The 22,801-nt window shown below is 48.8% G+C and overlaps 1 protein-coding gene and 1 long non-coding RNA gene across 2 annotated transcripts in view; both read left to right on the top strand.

Moving 5' to 3' along the window:
• Positions 1 to 22,801, top strand: part of SCARA5 (scavenger receptor class A member 5) — a 132,268-nt gene that overhangs the window by 9,160 nt on the left and 100,307 nt on the right. The window contains exon 3 of the mRNA XM_033229382.1: positions 17,407 to 17,535. Coding sequence (XP_033085273.1) covers positions 17,407 to 17,535 — 129 coding nt within the window. The remainder of the gene's footprint in view (positions 1 to 17,406; positions 17,536 to 22,801) is intronic.
• Positions 6,543 to 9,271, top strand: LOC117094026. Its single transcript, XR_004441364.1, has 2 exons — positions 6,543 to 6,627; positions 7,992 to 9,271. It is a non-coding gene; the product is annotated as an uncharacterized LOC117094026 (long non-coding RNA).

Here is a 22,801-nt window from a genome sequence, read left to right as displayed (position 1 = left end):
GTCCCCAGGTCCAGTCTCCCGCAGGCTCCCCGGTATTCCTGCTGGGATGTGATGAGCTGCCCTGCTCTCATGGCCCATGTGCTGTGGAGTGCAGGTCTCATCTTCACTGAGACCCATGAGGTCAGGACTGTGTTTTGCTCCTCTTGGAATTCTTTTGGGACCTTGTAGGTGGCAGGTGTCCAGGAAGTCTTTGTGATTGTTGGTAGATGACATGGTAAGTCCACTCAGGTCGTCAGTGGTGGAGCTGGAACCGGACTCTGAGTCTCCTTACCTGGGATGCAGGCTCCTTCCCAGGATGGGGATTTCACGGGGTAGGGCTGATGGTGCCAAGGAGTGACTCCCTCACCTCTGGATTCGGAACCAATAGGGAAATAGACAAGGAGGCACGTGAGAATCCAAGTGCAGAATCTACCTTAAGCCTGGAAAGTCTCTGTTCACCATGTGGCTGCTGGCACCCCCAACAGATACTCAGCCAGCCAGCAAGCGTGAGCGCCCCTGTCCAGGCGCTAGCCTTCACCTGGTTCACCCACGCACACCCTCCTGCCCGTCCATCTGAGAAACAGGGACAAGAAATGCCAGGTTACAAACAGCTCACCCATTGGACAAGGAGGCACTGCCTGGAGGCAGAAGTGCTGAGGAGTCCCTCTTTTATGGGCTTGGGCAGGTGGTCAGCCCAGAGATGAAAGGAGCTCCCTGCAGCCACCCACCAGAGGCAAGGGCAGGAAAAGCAAGAGAGGAGGTGAGGGGACACCCGTGGGGAATGGGCTGGGCGGGGACTCGATGCCCAGGGAGCTTCCTCAGCGCAGAGGAAAGGACCCTCCCCAAGCAGAGCAGCTCCTGCAGGTGCCATTCCACTTCTGCACAGGACCCGCTGTTTTTCACTCTTTCCTTCTCGCCCCCGTCTCTCTTCACCCTTCCTGCCTTTATCCCTTCCCTTTCTTCACTTGCCAGGTGATATGGGAAGAGGAGGGACTGTTGGGTGCCTTGGTTCCTCTATCCCCTCCCTGAGCAGCCACCTTGCCCAGCTCCTCCAGCTCGTCCTGTCCCTGCATCCTTCAAGGCGCCCCAGGCACCCCTTGTTCTCTGATGCCTTTGGGGCCTCCCCTCTCTGCATGCCTGGGCGGGGTCACCTCTGGAATCTACCTCCTCCCTTTAGTCTTGGTCATTGCTGTCCTCCTTGGGGCCCACTGTTGATGGAAGTCCCCGTCTTCCTCACCTTGTGGATCCTGGGCAATAGCCGAGGGTCCTCCTGAGGGGCTGGAACTGCTTGGAAGGGCCAAGCCCAAATAGGACCTGGAAGGTTCCTGAGCCAAGCTGCCTCTGGCGGCCTCTGATGGATGCTCACTCGCACCACCCTCTCAACAGAACCCCGGACACCGGTGGTCTGGCCTCCCTCCACCCTCCCCTCCCGCCTTCCTCTTTCCCGCCTTGGTTTCCCTGATATACAGTCGGGGCCTCTCCAGTCTGGCGCCAGGAGGTGGAGGAGGAGGCCGAGCTGGGAGTGGGTGGGGACTGGCTGGGCCTGGTTCCTCCACAGCACTTTCTGAGGGCCAGAGAGAGGTGTTAGTGTCAGAAAAATACTGCAGTCCCACTCGCCCCCGCGGCCCCAGCCCCCTCCACTCATGGCGTCATCCGTGTCCGCAAATGGGACCTGGGGGTAATGAGTTACACATGCTCCTGGCGGCTGCCGAGGCCTGCAGCCAGGCCACTCGCTGCCCCAAGGCCCAGCCTCCCAATTCCTGTGTTCCTCCCCCATAAAATGAAATTATCCTCCTCATCTACCTTCTCATCCGTCAGATCTCCCTGGTTCACTTGGCTCAGCTGAGGGCTGCTGGGCTGCTGCCCAAAGATGGGAATGGATTTCCTGGGAGGGGCTGGCTGGGGCCTCTGGAAGAGTCACCGCTCTTTACAGGTTGCAGCCTCAGGCTCTGGTGCAGGAGAGGGGGCTATTAACCCAGTTCAGAGCTACAGCCCATGCAGAGCAGAGAGCACGGCTCTGTTAGACAGGTCTCCGGTCCCCGGGGGAGCCAGTGGCCAGGAGTGCTCCAGGTCTCTCTTGCCCAATGGGCTGTCCCTCTATAAGATGGGAGTGGCTTGGTGACACACATTGCAGTGTGTCAGGGCTGGGTGTGAACCCATAGTGCACACACTAGTTGTGTTGTCCTTGCACATGTGAACTCAGACCCAGTGCAGGGGGTTCTGTTTGTCCTGCCATCCCCACGTGCCGTACACTGTTCTTTACTCTAACTCACTGGGGAGCCCCGGCAGGAGGTGGGTGAGGGGAGACAGGGAAACTAGAGCACTTACTCCTCCAGCTTCTGCCCTATGAAGTCATCCAGGGCTGCTCCTGTCCCTCCACCAAAGACCACAGCTCCTTGAAAGCTGCCCTGTCTACCTGGGCTTTCCCGTTCCAGGTCTGGCAACTGCTCCCATCCCTGACCCTTTGGGCCCAAGGGTGGTTACAGCCCACGAATGCTGCTCTGTCCTTGTGCGTGTCACATCCCGGCCACACCTTTGAGACATTCCTTATATTATGAAACCCTGTGATGTGTCCTAATCTGAGGGAGCCTTGTGTTTCTGCCAGGGCCCCAACCCGCTAATCTTGAGTGTCCTTGTCTGCAAAGTGAGAATAATGTTACTAACCCCACAGGCATTGTGGGAGGATGACGTGACACAATCCGGGTAAAGCGCTTTGCACGCAGTAGCCCCTCGATCCACGTTTATTTCCCTCCTTGGTCTTTGGGAGTCCCCTGCAAAGCTTGCGGAGGTGGGGAAGAAAGAGAGGGAGAGATGAGGAAGTGGAAGGAGCTGCTGCCACCCCGGGCCTCCCAGGAAACACCCATGTCCCTTCTCAGGGAACCTGGCCTGGAGAGTGTTTTCGGGCTGATCCTGGCTTTCTGCTGAAGAAAGCAGCGTCCTGGTTACTAGTGGGATTCTCATGAGGCCTAGATACTCCAGGAAATTGAGCACGTTCCTTTAGTCCTATTTCTCAAATATTAGAATCTATAAGAAATACTGGGCCCTAAGGGCTCCTGGTTCTATGGCGTATGTGTGTCTGTCCCTTTATCATCCTGATTAGAGGCACTTTGCTCCCTGGGGCCCCCTGAAGTTTGCTACCAGAAAAGCCAAGGGATGTGTTTCCTTGTCTCAGGATGGAGGCTGCTGTTTCCAGGAGGCGTCAGGAAGAGGGAGGGAGGGGGTACAGAGGCACCAGGGGCTCCTTCCCACGCAGATGGGCATGGATTGGAGCCTCCCCTCCCTGTCTTCAGCCAAAGCCCCAGCCCTGGGCCATGCCATCTCCTACGTGGCATTACTCCAGGGATGGGGGCAGTGAGGAGGGTCTGGGGGGGTGCCACCGGCCTGTCCCACTAGCCTGGTACAGTCTGGAGTGGATGGGCTTGAAGGAGACCTGCAGTGAGGACAGAGCCCTGGGTGGGCAGGTGGGCTTCTGGTGATCCCTGGAGTAGAGGGGATGATGAGTGGCCAGGGCAGATTTCCTCATGGCATCCCCCAGTTCTCCTGCCCACAGACCTTGCTCTCATAGTCCTGGCCTCTGCTTCCTTGCTTGCTCATTCATTCGCTTCTTCATCTTCATCTTGTAGCAAAATATATTCAGGGACTCTAGGTGCTGTGTGCAGCAAGGGGCACAAAGAGGCATGAGACGGGGCCCCATGACTTCTGTAATGTACCATTGCTCTAGCTGGTCTGTCCTCCCCTCTCTCCTCCCTCCCACTGCAGACCAGCACAAGGCTAGCTCAAGTGCAAGGTTACCTAAAGGTGACTCAGTGGGAAGGAAATTCAGGGTATGGACACGTTATTGGTGCAGATCCGCACACAGCCTCACTCGGCTCTGATGCCTGAGTCTAGAGTGCTGAAGTCTCACCTTCTCTGTTGTGGGGATGACTTTGTGTGGTGCTTAAAAAGACAGGCTCTGGGACCGGGCATGGTGGCTCACACCTGTAATCCTAGCACTTTGGGAGGCCAAGGCGGGTGGATCGCTTGAGCTCAGGAGTTTGAGACCAGCCTGGGCAACATGGTGAAACCCCCATCTCTACTAAAATACAGAAAATTTAGCCAGTTGTGGCGTGGCGGCGTGCACCTGTGATCCCAGCTACTTGGGAGGCTGAGGCAGGAGAATTTCTTGAACCCGGGAGGCAGAGGTTGCAGTGAGCCAAGATCACGCCATTGCACTCCAGCCTGGGCGACAGAGTGTAACGCCATCTCAAAAAAAAAAAAAAAAAAAGACAGGCTCTGCAGCTGAACAGGCTGGGCTCAGACCCCATCTCTGCTGAGTGCTGGCTGGGAAAACCTGAACAAGCTCTTATCCTCAGCTTCCCCTACTCTAAGAAATGGGAAACCCATAGCCCCTGTCTCATACGCTTTTGTAAGGGCTATGTGAGTTATTCCACACTGAGTCCTTCCAAATGGGTACATAGAGCACACCCCAAAGATGTGAGGTCCTAGTGTGAGTACCCTCGTGTCCGTTAAGTGTGTCTGCTTCTGCTCCTGGGCCTGCCCATGGGGCTCTAAGCAGTACTTCTGTTTTCTCTGTCAAATAGGAAACCTAGAGTGAAGAGGAGGAGCGAGTGGGAAGTCATGTCTGGGAGAGGGAGAGAGAGATGATGGGATGAGGGAAAGGTAGGAGCCCAGGGACAGCCAGCGCCCCTGGGTCTTTAGGCTCTGAGTTTAAATCAGCCCCATTGGCTTAGGGGCATGGTTTTTTTGTTTGTTTGTTTGTTTTTTCCATCTGTGCTTAGCTGTGTGGGTGGAGTTAGACCTGACCGGGGTTGGAGTTTCCCTGTGCAAGTGTGAGGAAGCAAGACATGAGCGAGGAGTGGAAGTGTGTGACCTGATAACGTGGATCCTGGAGTGGAGTAGGATAAGAGGGCCAGCAAGGATAGGAGGGTGTGAGAGGGTGGAAAGGCAGTGGGATGCATGGTCTGTGGGAGGCTGGGGCACCCCAGAGTCAGAGACCCGAGGGACTGCACTAAGAAGATGAGGGCAGGCACCGTAGCTAAGTCGGTAATCCCAGTGCTTTGGGAGGCCGATATGGGAGGATTGCTTGAGGCCAGGAGTTCAAGACCAGCCTGAGCAACACAGAGAGATCCCCCCCAACCTACAAAAAATTTAAAAAATTAGCCAGATTTTTAAATCTGGCTAGTAGCCTGTAGCCCTAGCTACTTGGGAGGCTGAGGCCAGAGGATCTCTTGAGCCCAGGTGGTTGAGGCTGCAGTGAGCTGTGATCACACCACTGCACTCCAGCCTGGGTGACAGAGTGAGAGCCTGTCTCAAAATAAATAAATACATACATACATAAATAAATACATAAATACATAAGATGAGCCATGGCATTTATAAAGTGGGACATTTGAATGTGGGATTTAGATTTCAGTGATTGGTGAAAAGCCTTTCTAGAGCAGCAGAATCCACTAGAAACGAAAGGTGAGCCACACATGCAATTTTAAAGTTCTTAGCAGCCAGCTTAAAAGGTGAAAAGACACAAGAATCTGGCCAGGCGTGGTGGCTCACACCTGTAATCCCAGCACTTTGGGAAGCTGAGGTGGGCGGATCACCTGAGGTCAGGAGTTCGAGACCAACCTGGCCAACATAGTGAACCCTTGTCTCTCCTAAAAAAAAAAAAAAGAAAACACAAGAAACTGACTGAAATAGAGTAGTGCACTTTAGTGAATCCAGTGTATCCAATATATTATCATTTTGATATGTAATTGCTATAAAGTTTATTGAGGTATTTATGTATGTTTTTCTCTCATGCTGAGTCTTCAAAATCCAGTGCATCTTTTACAGTCAGAGTCCATCCCTGCTTGGGCCAGCCATGTTTCCAGTGCTCGAAGCGAATGGCCCAGGCTGGGGAGGCTGAAATTAGGTAAGGAGGCCACAAGGAGTGATACCTGGGCATCAGGAGAGCCAGGGCAGTGACAGGGTCCCCTGGAGGGGAGGAGCAGGTGTCTCTTAACGGTGAGATGTGGTGTCAAGTGAACACAAGTGCTGGGGGTTTTTAGGGAGGAGGGAGAGGGAAAGTTCTAGAAGGAAGCAAAGCGAAACATCTACCGCCCTGGCATATGACTGGTGTATGAGGAGAATGGGAAAAGAAAAGTCCTCATGGGAAAGGTCAGGCAGGCAGGAAGCAGGTCTCATTTAGAACAAGAAAGTAGAAGAAACACCTACAGCAGAGGCTGAGGGAATGAGAGGTTTCACGGCTGACCGGCTGGGAGTCCAGGCGCCGATGCAGGAAGGTTTCAGGAGTCAGGGAGGGAGATGGCATGAAAGGAGGATAAACACAGCTGTTTGGAGTTAACCGTGGGTGATGGGGGGCCTTGGGAGTCCTGGTTTTCTGTGGGTGCAATGGACTGAATGTTTGTGTACCCTCCAAATTCCTATGTTGAAATCCTAACCCCCAAAGTGATGGGATTAGGAGGTGGGGCCTCTGGGAGGTGATTAGGTCATGGGGGTGGAGCCCACATGGGTGGGATAAGTGCCCTTATAAAAGGGACCCCAGCGGCTCTCTCACTCTCTTGCCGCCATGGGAGGATACCGTGAGGGGTGGGGCGGCTGTGTAGACACCAGATCTGCCGGTGCCTTGATCATGGACCTCCAGCCTCCAGAACTGTGAGCAGTACATTTGTGTTTATGAGCTGCCCTGGCTGTGGTACTTTGCTGTGGCAGCCTGGACTAAGGCAGGGGGGCTTGCTAAGCCAGGACTGAGGGCTCAAGTGATCCTGCTGGGTAGCCTCAGGGCAGAAACTGCTGGTGAGGCTGTGAGGTTTTGTGGGGAGGAGTTTTTTGAGGAGCACCCAAAGTCCTAGGGCACCTCATCCCCATCCTGTTTGCCCAGATCTGCTGAGCTCCCTCCTCTGGCATGGCCTGTTGTGCTTTTTGTGCATAGGTAGCAGAGCTGGAGGCTTCAGGGACACGGATGACTCAGTCTCCTACAAGTGGCAGGGGAGGCTCTCAGCATTTCTGTCTCCCAAGCCAGACACCCTTCCAACTGAATGGCGGTAGGAACTGGGAGAGTGAGACAGGTGTATTCAACTCATTTGTTTCTGCCCAGAGAAGAAACCAGTTCATCAAACCAAAGTGGACCAGGAGGTGGGCGGAAGGTTGCATTAGCATCCCAGAAAGAGGAGTGATTTAAAAATGGAACTGGCTGAGACCTGGCTTCCAACTTGCAGACATCTTTAAGTGACTTACTGTCATTGACAAAAGTGCCAGGAGGGGAACTGGGAATCTTCTGAACAAGGAGCTGGAGCCACTCTATAAGGGGAGGGTCTTTTGGCCTGAAATTAGGCAGAACCCTGAGCCTGCTGCTTGCTTGAGTCTCAGTGCATTGATGCCGCATTCCTTCTAATCTGTGTGCTGTGCATTTGGGGCGTGAATAGTGGCATCTTCCACCAGCCCCAGGAACCCCTTGTTCTTCCTGGGAGGCTCTCAGGCTCTCTCCCATGTGGCTGCAGTGGTGTACCAGCTCACCTTGGCCACCCTGCCCTCCCCTCTCCCAGCTTCCTCTCTCTACCCCTCAGCCTCCGCTATAGAAGAAGACACACACCAGCATCCTTTCCCGAAAACAAGCACACACACCCTTGATTGTTCTCCAGAATTTTTATGCAGAGTAACTTGGGACATGGATAGGGGTGGAGGAAAAATAACAAACATTATGTGAAAGTGACAAGATGGACAGATCTCTGAAAGTACTAAGAGAAACTGTCCTAGACCATTGTGAAATCTGCATGGAATTAGCCCTGGCTGTCTCTCCTTCCCCTGCTCTCCCGTACTTAGAAGGCTTGGGAGCATCTGGCTCTGCGGAAGACCAGGCTCCTACCCCGGGTGCCCTTGCTGGGCCGTCTGCCCTGAGGACTCAGGCCTGGGATGCAGCAGGGCGGAGGTCACTGGTGTTCACTCTACCCCAGTTGGTTGTTCTGGAGAGGAAAAAAAACAAGCCAAAATGTTTTTTTCTGTTCTCTTACTCAACACAGAATGCTTCACTTCAGGTTACCAAAATGGATGAGGATTTCTCTCCATCAACAGCCAATTCTGAAGTGGGTTCTCCTACGGACGCCAGCTGGGTGTCCTCTGGTTCAATTCAATCCTGATACGATGCACCTGGTGGTAGCCTGCGATCCACAGGTTGAAGGCCCAGTCCCACAAGACTGCTCCCACCCTGCACCCACTTCCTTTGATTGAGTGGCTATAAGTCGGCGTTCCCAGGACCCCCCACCTTGGGTTTGATTATTTTGCTAGAGTGGTTCCTGGAACTCGGGGAAACACTTTACTCACATTTACAGGTTTATTGAAAAGGATATTACAAAGGATGTGTAGATGAACAGCAGAGGGAAGAGGTGCACAGGGTGGGTCTGGGAGTAGGGGTGCAGACCTTCCATGCCTTCCCCAGCTGTTCTGCCCTCCAGGAACCTCTGCACGTCCAGTTCTCCAAACCCAGCCCTTTGGGTTTTTATGGAAGCTTCATTATGTAGGCATGATTGATTAAATCATTGGCTATTGATAATCAACTCAACCTTCAGCCTCTCTTTTCCTGGAGGTTGGGGGGTAAGGCTGAAGGTCCCAACTCTCTAATCCTGCCTTGGTCGTTCCAGGGGCCAGTCCCCATCCTGAGGCGAGCTAGGGGGTCCCCAGACCCACTCATCTCATGAATAGACAAAAATCACTCTTATGACTCTGGAAATCCAAGAGCTTTAGAAGTTTTTTTTTTTTTTTTTTTTTGCCAGGATTCAGGGTGATGACCAGGATGATACAGACTTCACAACATCACGGTTGTTGAGGACCCTCCCAGGCTCCAGGGAGACTTGTCTCCCTGGATCCACTGTGACTCCAGGCAGGACTCAGGGAGGTGGCTCTCGGTGGCAGTGCCCCTGCTTCATACTTTCCTTCCCTGTCTTATGGAGTCCCCATGAAAGCCAGAGAGTGGTGGCAGCTTCAAAGACAGAGGTTGTTTGTGGCTGCCTGTTACAGTGAGCGATGTGAGTGATGAGTAACCATAGTGAAGTCAGACTTGGGTGGGTTTCACGAAGCTCCTTGGATGAGCTGAGCTCTGAGGTTCCTCCCAGCAATAAAACCCTATCTCCACCTGCTGTTATGAGCTGTGGGACCAAAGACAACAAGAAGAAAGTAACTGCTGCTGTTAAAACTCAAGTAGCCAACAATGGAATCATTGCCTTCTGTTTTGTTTTTTGTTTTTTGTTTTCTTTTTAATGTTTAGAGCCAGTTTCTTTGGAAATAAACACTCATTTTGATCAGATCAAAATGAGTTTCTTTTAAAATGGGAGAGGAGAAATAAATTTGGATAACTCCAAAATGCTCTAAAATTATGACTAAGAAACTGAAATATTAGTTTTTCAAGGAAAGGACATTTTGATGAAGGGAACTGCCAGAATATTCGCTCATGGTCTCACAGTTAATGCATGACAGAGGCAGGCTTTGCATTGACCTCCACAGAGCCCCAAACCCATGCTGTTCCCCCAAAGCGCTGTGAGAGATGCTACCTGCTTAATACAGGAAAGGGGGCTCTAGAGGTTCAAGGTTCTCTCCACAATGTAGCCTGACACTGGGGACCCTCTCCGGACTCATCCTCAGCTCAGCGTGCCAGGGTTGCATTGTTTTTATATAAACTTCTCTGTTCTTTAATCTCCGCTGCCAAACATCTCCCTACCCCCAGGATGCAGTATTTTAGCAAAAATTCTTTGGGGTATTCTTGCTCCCAGTTTTAGGAGGAACTCTTCACCATGTTTACCTCTAGGAATAATATAATTATTTGATATAACCTCATTTTCAACGTGTCCTATTGAAAAGAAATCAAGGAATTTTTTTCTCCCCAAAAGTCAAGCTCTTAGTAAGACTTTTCATTTGCTTTCCAATAATGTGTCTTCACCTTTCCTTTTGATATGACAAATGCCTTGCTGCAGAGCTGCGGCCTCCATGCCACGGATCTGTGATTTCACCACTAAATCAGAGTGAGCATCTGGGGCAGGCTCAGGCCTTGATATGACTAAGAAGCTCCACGTGTGATTTCGACTCTCAGCCAGGAGTAAAGTATCGATTCCGTTCCGGTGATTACCTTCTATAGTTTACCTACATGGGCACAAAGAAGCAATCAGAGGCCCTGAGTATGCAAAGAAAGCCCAACTTTTAATTAATTTATTTGAGACAGAGTCTCACTGTCTCGCCCAGGCTGGAGTGCAGTGGCACCATCTCGGCTCACTGCAACCTCCGCCTCCCGGGTTCAGGTGATTTTCCTGCCTCAGCCTTCCGGGTAGATGGGATTACAGGCCTACACCACCAAGCCTGGCTAATTTTTGTATTTTTAGTAGAGATGGGGTTTCGTCATGTTGGCCAGGCTGGTCTCGAATTCCTGACCTCAAGTGATCTGCCCACCTCAACCTCCCAAAGTTCTGGGATTACAGGCATGAGCCACTGCACCTGGCCACAGCTTTTATTTTTTCAGGCCAAAAGTTTGCTCCAAAAATGTGTTTTTCCAGCCAATTAGAATTTGTCAATTATTTGCATATGGCAAATGTAAGAGACAGTCTTTGCCACAAAAATAACTCTTGTTTACATGTGTTTGCTTTGCTGTTCGCTGGCTGACGGGGAGACACACCTTGCCTCAAAGAACCTTAGAGACTAGTGGGATCACCAGAGAGGGAAAGAGGTAATGGATGATAATGAGGATGGTGTGAAAGATGCGTGCAAGGTTCTGACATGGTTCTTTCAGTGGTACTTAATTCTTAGCATACTACCTTCTAGAACTTTTTTCTCTTTTTAGAGTCAGGGTCTTGCTCTGCCACCCAGGCTGGAGTGCAGTGGTGACATCATAGCTCACTACAGCCTTGAACTCCTGGGCTCAAGTGATCCTCCCACCTCAGTCTCTTGAGTAGCTGGGATACATGCACAAACCACCATCCCTGGCTAATTAAAAGGAAATTTGTAGAGATAGAGTCTCATTATGCTTCCCAGGCTGGTTTTAAATTCCTGAGCTCAAGCAATCCTCCCACCTCAGCCTCCTGAAGTGCTGGGATTAAGTCATGAGCCACTGTGCCTGACCTTGACCATATTAAAACTTGAACATCTAAAATTTGGTTTTGCCTCTCTATAAATGAAATTTCCTTGGTGTGTGTTAACTTTCTTCTTGCAACCTGTCACTGAACTGTGACTTAGTTACTTTCATTAAAGTCAGTGTTTCTTAGGATGTGGCTACATACAGTATAGTGGTGTTCAAGATGCCTTTGATACACAGGTATGAATCTGTTATTTTAATAGTTAGGTGTCTTTTTTTTTTTTTTTTTTTTGAGACAATCTCACTCGATCACTCAGGCTGGAGTGTAGTGGCAGGATCTTGGCTCTGCCTCCCAGGTTCCAGTGATTCTCCTGCTTTGGCCTCCTGGGTAGCCGGGGTTACAGGTACCTGCCACCATGCCTGGCTAATTTTTGTATTTTTAGTAGAGACAGGGTTTCGCCATGTTGGACAGGCTGGTTTCGAACTCCTGGCCTCAGGTCACCCACCTGCCTTGGCCTCCCAAAGTGCTAGAATTACAGGCATGAGCCACCGGGGCCAGCCAGGCATCTATTTTAATTTGTAATAGGAAGCCACTAATTTTCCACTTATGGTGATGAAGTTTCCTTCCAAAGAAATTTAAGTTTAAATGTATTTAAGTCGAGTGATGTTAAGAAAGTAATAGCCCAGGGACACTCAGCTATGGCAAGATTGTGCAGGCTGTATGCAGGGGAGGGTGCCTACGGAGAGGAAACCATCTCTGCTGCTCCTAGCAATCTTCAAGCAGCCACGTGCTCCACACTGAGATAAACAACGTCTCCCAGCCTGGCATTCTGGATTCTTCTGGCAAGTGACTATTTGTTTCTATTAATTTGCTCAGAGCCACTGGCCTTGCCCTCTCCAGACCTTCTGGCTTCCTGACCTCCAGACGCCACCCTCACTTCTGGAGGCCACTGCAAAATGGAAAAATCTTTCCCTGGATTCTGTTTGAGCTTGGGATAGTTTTTCTTCTTCCTGTTGTCATGGTGGTTGTCGACCATTTTCTCCAGTGCTCTGGTCTTGTGTGTGCCTGTGTCTGCAGACAATCTGTTAATCATGAACAGCTTTGTCTGGTACTTCCTGTAGATGGTTCACACAGACAGGAAGACTGTTTGCTCCTTAAAGTCACTGTTTTCAAATTTGTATGTGTTGTACATTGCACTATGAAGTGAAGAGAAAGAGAACAGAATTCAGCCCATCTGGAAAGGGCTGTCTTTCACGCACTGGTGAATTGCGGCCTCCTCCATGCAGACTCTGTGACTACCTCTGGCACTGAATGCATTGCCACCTGTGCAGGCAGCACTTTGCTTGTGTCACTGCTCCCTTCCGCGCCGACCTCATTCTTCCCTGTGTTGCAGTTACCCTTTACGCGTAGTCTTCCCCTCCTGTGGCTGCGTCTGAAAGGCAGTGGCCGCATGTTAATCTCTCAACAAATATCTTGAGCATCTGCTATGTGCCAGGCACTGGCCTGGGAGCTACTCAGTTGGAAATGACTGACGCTGACAAAGTCTCTCCCTCCCGCAGCGTGTCATCTTTGTATTTCCCAGCACCTATCAGAAGTGTGTTAGTTATCTATTGTCGCATAACAAATTACCCCAATACTGAGCAGCATAAAACAAATGTATTCCTTATGCAGTTTCTGAGGAAGTCATGGGTGTTTTGTTTTTTTTTTTAAAGCCAAAATTTTGTAAATTTTTTCAGATTAAAAATTTTGTACCCACATATGTCTATATAATCTGGGAGAAATCCGGGAGCAATTTAGCAGAGTAGCCCTGGCTCAGGCTTTCTCAAGGGGTTGTGATGCAGGAGGAGCAAGCCCCAAAATTGGAGGGTTCTTGGCTTTGCCCAGGAAAGAATTCCAGGGTGAGCCGGTGGTGTTAGTAACTTTTATTGAAGGGGCAGTGCATGGCAGTAGCAGAGGTGCTGCTCCCTGCAGAGCAGGGCTACCCCATAGGCAGTGCGACCAGAACAGCAGCTCAGAGGCAGTTCTGCAGTCCTATTTATGCCCATTTTTTAATTATAGGCAAATTTTGGGCAGTTTATGCAGAAACTTCTAGAAAAATGGTGGCAACTTCTGGGTTGTCATGTTGCCATAGAAAGGGGTGGTAACATCTGGGTGTTGCCATGGCAATGGTAAACAACATGGCACTTTGGTGGGTGTGTCTTATGAAAAGCTGCTCCTGCCCCATTCCTTTTTTAGCTAGTCCTCAGTTTGGTCTGGTTTCTGAGCTCTGCCTCTGAAGTCGAATCTTGCCTCCTGCCTCGGTTGCGGTACAGATATTGTCCAGGCTGCCGTCATCTGAAGGCTTGACATGGTGGGAGGATCTGCTTAGAGGCTCACTCACCTACATGGCTGTCAGCCAAAGCCCTCTCTGTGGGCGCTCATGACATGGCAGCTGGCTTCCCCTCAAACATTCCAAGAGAGAAAGACTGAGCCAGAAGGAAGCTGTGTGTCTTTTGTCTCAGTTCAGAAGTGACACACCATTACTTCTGCCATATTCTATTGGTCACACAGACCAACCCTGGTACAACGTGGAAGGGGGTTGATTGCAGAAGGTGCTGGGATCGTGGGGTCTATTTTGAAGGCTGGCTACCAGAGTGGGGCTTTCCACAGTGGGTGTTCCATAAATGCCTGTTAAAGTTAAGTACAATCCTTAAGTCAAAAGCTCTACTTTTATTTTTAATAGACTTTGTCTTTTAATAGTAGTGTCAGGTTTATAGCAAAGGCAAATGGAAAGTACAGAATATTCCCATATATCCTGCCTGCCACCCTCCCCGTGCACAGCCTCCCCCGCTGTCAACGTCCCCACCAGAATGGTGCATTTGTTACAATCAGTGAACCTATGTTGACACATCGTTATCACCCAGAGCCCATTGTTTACATTAGGGTTCACTCTTGGTGTTGAACATTCTGTGGGTTTGGCCAAATGTCTAATGGCATGCATCTACCATTACAGTATCATACAGAGGAGTTTCACTTCCCTGAAAATCCCCTGTACTCTGCCTGCTCATCCCTCCTGCCCTCCCAATCCCTGGCAACCACTGATCTTTTTACCGCCTCCATACTTTTGTTTTTCCCAGAATATCTATCATATAGTTAGAATCATACAGTATGTAGCTTTTTTAGGTTGGCTTATTTTACTGAGTTAATTATGCATTTAAGATTCCTCCATGTCTTGTCATGGCTTGATAGTGCATTTAAAAAATTTTTTTAACAAAAAAGTAGACATACTTTTTGCTCTGGCTTTGCTGTTAGGATCATTTTGGAGTGTTTGTAATCTTCCACTAAGTTTAAATAATTTGAAGGGTTTACCCAGCTAACATGCTTCTGCCACCTGGAAAAAAAAAAAAAGTCCATAAATGTGTTTTGAGCAGACTTTGTGACTTGTTGTCTTAAATTGTCTTCTTTCCCTTGCAATCAGATTCTCTAAGGGTCTTGCCAGACCATTCATGTTCTGCTTGTCTAACCATTCGTGGGAAACCTCTATTTGAAACCCTCATTATGTCCTATTTAAAATAGACTGGGTTTAATGCACAAAGTTACAAAGTCTTGCTGAAAGAACTAAGCTGTCTCAGAGGAAGGTCTGTATTCTGCATGTTGGTTGGACTAAGACACCTGTCACAAGCAGGTGCTTGCTATTAAATAGCCTCAGGTAGAGGGCAAGGGAACTATTCTTCTTTATGAGAAAAAAAATAGAGTGACATCATTGCACGTTGACCCACTCCTACAGTGAACCAGCAACACATATGCAGATGACAAAGGCAAACTTCAAGTTAACTGTTTTCATGGCTATGTGATTTTTCCTCCTCCTGTTCTGTCATGAGGCTAAGGAGGAAGCAGGGCTCAAAGCAGGAGAGCTGACACTACCACCATGAGAATGAAACCAGTATTTGTATAATATTTTTCAATGCTATTCCTCCCACTCTGACTCTTGAGAGGAACAGACTTTCCTCTGGCAAGTTGCAACCAGACAGCTAGTGGCTCTCACCAGAAGGAAAAAAAAAGAAAGAAAGAAAGAAAGAAATGCTACCAGGAGCCTACATATTTAGTAGCAAAACGCTTTTTAGAGCCTCGTGTATGGTAAGGGATGGAAAATCCCAGAAAAGGTTTAGGGTGAGTTAGAAAGATGTGCTCTAGGCCGGGCGCGGTGGCTCAAGCCTGTAATCCCAGCACTTTGGGAGGCCGAGACGGGTGGATCACGAGGTCAGGAGATCGAGACCATCCTGGCTAACATGGTGAAACCCCGTCTCTACTAAAAATACAAAAAAAAAAAAAAAAATACAAAAAACTAGCCGGGCGAGGTGGCAGGTGCCTGTAGTCCCAGCTACTCAGGAGGCTGAGGCAGGAGAATGGCGTAAACCTGGGAGGCGGAGCTTGCAGTGAGCTGAGATCCGGCTACTGCACTCCAGCCTGAGCAACAGAGTGAGACTCCGCCTCAAAAAAAAAAAAAAAAAAAAAAAAGAGATGTTCTCTATTTTGTCTTAGCAGAAAATCAGCTCAACTCTTCAAAACTTGCTAATTTAAAGGTGAATGAGAATGGTCATTGGATTTGTACTTGACAACTTGCTCGACACTGCACCCAATGTCTTATGGAAATATTATGTAATAGCTCTGTTTAGCTGGTTTAACAGCAGTATTTGTAATAAAACGAAGTCAATGAGTGGGAAAATGTTCCTTATATACCAATACCTCTGGGGAACCAGGGCTGTGTGGATCCTAAGGTACCAATAGTCACCACTATTTCCCTTGTGGCCATAAAACCTCCTGAGGCCAAGGAGGTAGTAATGATACCTGGGAGGTGATATATAACCTTTGAGGTACCTCCTTGCAAATGGAAACCTACGGAGGAATTGCAAACATGGCCCTATCCTTCAAGATGTTTTCTAAATATCAATTTTAGCCTCTCGACAACCTTTTGCTGCCCACTCCAGTTAGTGACACTCCTCTTCTTTCCATTCCTTTCCTTTTTCCTTTCCTTTTCCTTTCCTTTCCTTTGACAGTCTCACTGTGATGCCCAGGCTGGAGTGCAGTGATGTGATCTCAGCTCACTGCAACCTCTGCTTCCCAGGTTCAAGTGATTGTCCTGCCTCAGCCTCCCAAGTGGCTGGGATTACAAGCGCACTACACCACGCACAGCTAATTTTTTATTTTTAGTAGAGATGGGGTTTCACCATATTGGCCAGGCTGGTCTTGAACTCCTGACCTCAAGTGATCCACCCGCCTTGACCTCCCACAGTGCTGGGATTACAGGTGTGAGCCATTGCGCCTGGCCTTAGTGACACTCTTGAAGTGGGGACAGTCCTTCTGGAGAGGGGTCTCATCCACAGCGGGTAAGGAACAAGCATTAAAGGGATATGCGTTTTTTAATGCCCCGCCACCCCACCCTGGTGATTCCTACATGCCCTGCTGACATCGGGGAGAGGACCCCTTCTTTCCACTTCCAGTCAACAGAGCAGGTGGAGGTCAGTAAGCCTCTGCATGGGTCGTCTGAGAAGGCTGCCTTGAAGGACAAGTTCAGCTAAAAGATCAACGTGGGTCCTGGGGCTGAATTTGCCGCTAACATATGACATTATTTATCTGTACACTAAAGGGGTTGAATTACATGGCCCAAAAGGCCACTGCAGCAATGATATTTCCCTATTCCATTTTGAGCAGAAGTTGAGGAGTGTCACAGGATGAGGTTACTGTGTTTTCCAGCAAATCTAAATGCAAGGTTGCAAGCTGGTCAGAGCTGGCTTACAGATGTGTTTTGTTTACACTCCCCAGTGTTTTGTGTTTGATGAATTAGTTGCCAACACTTAAAAATAGATGTAGAAAATTCTAGATCTGGCCACACCCACCCCTCATCCCTGCATAGTAGCCTCTGCCAGAGCAGGCACGTGCTGTTGGCCTCCCCATAGTCCCGCTGGGCCCATTTCCCTCATTCCCATACCTCCCCAGCCACTGTAGAAGTTTGAGTTTGCAACTTCTGTTTTCATTTCTCTTCATGTTCCCTGGATCCCATGGGACAATGACACTTTGTAAAGGCCACATATCTAAGACTCTTCCAAGGTCTTTCTGCTGCTTGAACTAGCTCAAGAAGAGTTGGTTTGTGTGAGCATGTGAGCTGTGGACATGTGATCTGACTTGGTCATGAACACAGAGAGTGGGAGGAGAGGTAGAGGCTGAATATGATGATCCTGGAAAGCTCCCCATCAGGTGGTTGCATTCTAGACATGCAAAAGGGATGTGAGAAGTTCAACATGAACATCTGCATGCATCAGGGAGTGATGAGACCAAAAAAGAAAAGAGCGTATAGGGTTTTTAAGTGTCTTCTTTCCTTCCTTTTCTTACCCTTATTGTCCAGGTCCATGTCACAAACGGCGGGCGAGCAGCTGCTGTACCCAGCTAGGGTCCCTGTCGGCCCTGAAGCATGCTGTCCTGGGGCTCTACCTGCTGGTCTTCCTGATTCTTGTGGGTATCTTCATCTTAGCAGGTAAGAGCAGTTTGTTTTTGTCCTGGTCTTTGGGATGAGGAAGGAAGACTTAGAGCTTCCATTCTTCATTCCCACTGTCATGAGCCCAAACACTGCCCTTGTCACCATGGAAACCACAAAGGAAGAAGGAAGAAGCTCTTCAGTAGTATTGCTTGCTTTGTGTGGGAGTAGCCGGCAGGGGCTCTGTGAGCCTGTGGAATTGAAGAGTCCAGCAGTAGAGACCTAGCTGCTGGGAGTGGCTTCTGACTTTTCCTGCATCATTGTGGGACATTTGCATTACACTGGGCCTCCCTGGGCCTCTGGGGTATGGTTTGCACTGAGAAGGTTGGGCATTGTCTTAGCTTCTGGTCCTGGGGTGCCATGAAAATAGTTGCGAGGCACTTTCCTTCCTGGTAAACCTGCTGCCTTTTGCAGTTACTGTAGGCAGAATAGGTTTGCCCCAATTCAGCCAGGCTCTCCTTACCAATTTCTGTCTTTCGAGATGAGCAGGTGATGGGCTAGGGCTAGCATTTTCTCAGCCAGGGAGAAGGACAGCTCATAGACTCAGGAAAGGATGGAACAGGGGCCTGTTGGCCCCAGGCTGTGAGCACCCCAGCTCATCATCTATAGGTCGTCCCTATGAAGACAGATGGTGAAGCAGATGGCTGTGGTGGTCTTCTCCTGACTCCCTTTCAAAGGAATCAGTTCCCACCTTTCTTAATGGAGATAGGTAGGACTGGACACAAGTAAAGCTGAGGGATCAGTTTATTTCTACCCGACATGTCTCACATGAGTATTTGCCTTGCAGCAGGCTCCATGCTAAGATTGGGGGCACAGCTAAATAGGACCCAGGGGCTTCTCTCAAGGAGCTTCCAACCCAGGAACCAAGACAGGGTCATGCAGATAGAGCCCCGCCTCAAGGCAGAATGCAGCGGGCACTGTGATGGGGTGTAGCCCAATGTGATGGTGACAGAGCAGGCACATATAGGGAGGTGCGGCTGCTGCATGGAGCAGGTGGGGATGGTGGAAGCAAGGCTGCTGGCCAGGCCAAGCTGACTTGGAGCACTGAGGGAGGGGACCTCGGGTGAAGCCCAGGGCAGGAATCTGGAGGTCCAGCCCTTACGGATAGATGACCTTTTGCTGGAAATTTAGAGGCAAATGGCCAGGACCTCCCCAGTCTTGACTCACTTTCTGTCAAGTGGAACTAGTCACTTGGATGTTGTAATGGGGTGTTCAATGCTGCCTGCGCCTTCAGGTTTCCACACTCAGGGCAAAGACATTAGGGTGGAGTCTGTCCCACCAATGAGCAACCTGAGGGGTGGCCAACAGCAACAATGAGAGAACCTCATGATTCATCCCTGGGACTAGAGGACAGGGGCCAGCAGGGTCCCTCGCAGGCCAAGTGGGCCAGAGGAGGATTTGAATATGTTCTCAGGCTGCTTGGTGAGAGCTTGGGATCTCGGTTTTGTGGGTTTGGCTGCCAGGACCATAACAAAATTCTGGAATGTTTAGGAAGCATTCCAGCCCAACAGGAAACCAGAACAGGAACTTTTAGGTGACAGATGCAGAAAAGCTCTGCAGAACAGGAACTTTTAGGTGACAGATGGGGGTCTGGAGGAGAGGGACCAGATTGTTGGGGGGATCTGGCGCCAGCCTCTGGAAGTCCTGGAAGGGCATCATCTCTTGGGGAAGAGAAGACTTGCAGCGGAGTGACGGTTCTCTTCTGGTGTCTGGATGGCTGCCATGTGGAAAGGGTAGACATGCTCTATGTGACCCCAGAAGGCAGAGCTAGGACCAACGGGTGGATGTTATTAGGAGACAGATTTCCATTCAAAATAAAGGACAGTTGGCTAACAAGTAGTGCTGTCCAGTATGATGGAAAAAAGGCTTTCTCCTGGCTTGGGGATTGGATGAGGTTTATAATGATGTCCTGGAAGCTTCAGAAAGGAGGGTGGAACATGGTTTCCCAATCTAATAAAAATGTTGCCATACCTCAATTGTTCCAGCATTTTTCTGATCATTATAATTATCTTTGAACCTGAAGTTTCTGGATGCCACATTGCCTGTGTTGAACAAAAATTTGGGGTGGATTGGGACAGAGCTGGTGCAACAGTGTCATACCTGATCTCTTGGCCCTGGGTGTGTGGCCGCTGTTACCTCCCCAGATTCTTGTCTGGAGAATCATGTTGGTCTCTGGGGGAGGTTTGGTGAGGGTGGCATAGGAAGGGGACTTGGCAAGGTGGTGGACAAGTCTGAAGTTCTTTAAGGAGGCTCTGTCTGATCTTAGGGAGATTTCTTTAGATTGCCTGATTGAAGACCTCAGCGATGCTCCTTCTCAGAGATACCAAAATCAGGGGTGTGGGGAGATCCACGGTCCAGTGTGAAGAAGAGCTTGCCTGGCCTTCTGTTGGGTGACCTGCCATGGGAGAGGGCTTCTCCTTCTTGGGTAGAACTCACTGTCTGTGCCCAGAAAGGTCACCTTGCACAGGAGATCAGTTTAAACCATTCTTAAAACCTCCTTGTCAATGTAAATCTCATAGCTCCTACAACTGGATGACAAAATTATCCACTGCAACCCAGCGCCATATCTGAATACTGGATTCGTAACATCTCAGCGTGCAAATGCTTACTCTTACTGTTTCCCAGTATGACAAATTTGTAATCAAACTACACCAAATAGGAGTCTTATAAGCCCCACATAGGACTTCTCTCAATTCATCTTCTTGCCAAGTATTGAAAGCAAAAGGCAAACATGCACCTCACATTTATGCATTATCTAAGTTTACCTGTTTGAAGGTTAATCCAGCCACCACCCAAATTATTCTATCAATTGGATTCTGCCTACCATCCAACCTGACCAGTGTCCTCCTGGGAGCTTTACTCCGATAATTCCATGCTGTCACTGGGTTCTGTTCCCTCAGCTCACAGCCTTTCATCATCTCCCAAGGAGACGGCAAGAGACTCCTCCTACCCCCAGTTCCTCTAAGCTTTCCTATCTCTGCAACATATTTTGATTATTACCTTGGCTGATGGCTCCCTATTATGTTTTCATTCTGTTCCCAATTCATTTCTGGACAATACAATCAGGTTTAAGTTTATGAACTAAAGAATTGAGATTGCCTGTTCATGTGGCCAGGGGTTCCTCAATCCAGCACTTCAGGCAAGATGTCCTTTGCGATGGAATTAAAGAGTCAGAGAGAGTTCAGTCTTATCCATGACTCTTCTGGGTAGTCACTGTGGTGACTGGGTGTGTTCATTAAGAACCATCTCTTCTTCTCTTTCCTGAGACAGTTCCGTAGATAAGTCTGAATTCTCACTGTGGAAATGAAACAGCAGAAAGGGGAAGTGAAAAGATCTGGGATTCAAATGTGGGGTGAGGCTGTAGCATCGCAGCAATGTAGCAAGACCACTGGTCTACAGGGAGAGTCCCTGGGGAGATATGGGCTCCTCCTGCACCTTAATTTAGTTATTTTCTAACAGCACCAGTCGGTCATTGTCATCAGCATCCTCAACAAGCATTGAATTTGTACATGAGTGTTCAGTGGGTGCAGGGCAAAGAGATAAGCCCTAGGAATAAAATGTCATGAGATGTAGTCCCTGCACAGAAGGGTTTAAAATCATAAACACATACACCCACTGTAGGGCAATGTGATGTAGTTTCTACTGTTGCCAAATTATACAAAGGAGAGCCCAATCCCTGAGGGCTGGAATGGTTGGGGAAGGCCTGGGCCTGGGGAGAGTTATCCACCTGGCTTGGAACAGAGTATCCCTTTTTTGGACCACCTTGTTTCAAGCAAGTCTGTCCCTGGACTTTGCAGGAAAGATTAATATTCTCAGAGCCCATGTCCACCTACACTGCAGCTTCCTGATTCTATCACGCATCTTGGGAATAGGAGCACAATGCCATCATCCTTTATTGGGACACTTTGTCAGAAACAACTCTGTGAAATTTCATCCCTTGTGCTTATTGTAAAAATGATGTTGAGGATGTTATTTCTTGCATTACACAATGCTGTCCTCAGAGGATGCATGCACCAATTATTTTCTGTCTCAGTCATAGAAGGAGTTATGTGTTCCTTGAGGAATTTGTTTTCACCTTATGGAGACTGTGAATCTGAAAGCCTTTAAAATTACTTTCAAGGAGGTAATTAACACAAACTTAAGTGTCAGCTGTCATCCCTTGTATGGTGATATGTGAATTTGAAGGTCATTAAAACAAAAACCTGGGGACAGAATTGTGGTCCACCCACAGCAAGTGTAGAGACTTTAAGGAAAGCATTTTTGTGTTAGTCTCATTCCCGGCTTCATTCGGGGTCTCTCTGCTTGATCTTCTTTACCTGGATCTCATCTACTTTCATCTTAGTATAGTTAATGTATCCTTGTGAATTGCCTTAATTCTTTATGGAACAAGGAAGGGTGTTATGTACAGTTTTAACTTTACAAAATTTCTGCCTTTTCTATTTGATTCTTCAAATGTGTGATGTTTTTAATATGTGAATGAATGACAGAGACCAGGGAATCTAGAAAATATTTGTAGAAAAAAAAAAGATGAGTATTTCAGTTTTACCAAGTACCTAATTGAGATGAATATGGAATTGCTACCCAGGGACATTTAGCTAGTAGAAGTGGCAGGTGTGTGATTAACTATATTAACACATATCTAGCGTGTTATGTACTGCATTGACATCATAGCATTTAAGAAGAATATTGAGACAGGCAGGACCATGTAGACTTCATGCTGGTTACAAGTAGGGACTTTGGAGCCAGCCTGTCTGAGCTTGAACCCTGGCTTCTCTATCACCAGCTATGAGACATTGGCCGAGGCACTTGGCCAAGAGCTTCCTTCTCTGAAAATGGGGGAAATCAGTGTACTCCCTATATTAGTCTGTTTTGCATTGCTACAAAGGAATGCCTAAGATGGGATAACTTATAAAGAAAAGAGGTTTATTTGGCTCACAGTTTTGCAGGCCATACAAGCACAGTACCAGCATCTCCTTGGTCTCTGGTAAGGCCTCAGGAAGCTTCCATTCATGGCAGAAGACAAATGGGGAGTAGGCATGTCATGTGGCAAGAGAGAGAAAGGGGGAGGTCCATCCTCTTTAAACAACCAGCTCTCACATGAACTAATGGAGCAAGAACTCACTCATTACCATGAGGGGGATGCCAAGACATTCATGAGGGATCCACCCCCATGGTCCAAAGACCTCCCACTAGGCCCACCTCCAACACTGGGGATCCGATTTCCACATGAGATTTGGAGTAGTAACTATTGTTATTGTTACTGCTG

The sequence above is a fragment of the Trachypithecus francoisi genome, unplaced genomic scaffold (assembly GCF_009764315.1).
Source record: "Trachypithecus francoisi isolate TF-2019V2 unplaced genomic scaffold, Tfra_2.0 Contig01440, whole genome shotgun sequence".
Lineage (NCBI taxonomy): Eukaryota > Metazoa > Chordata > Mammalia > Primates > Cercopithecidae > Trachypithecus > Trachypithecus francoisi.
The sequence above is the reverse complement of the archived record's forward strand: the minus strand, read 5'-3'. Positions and strand labels throughout refer to the sequence as shown.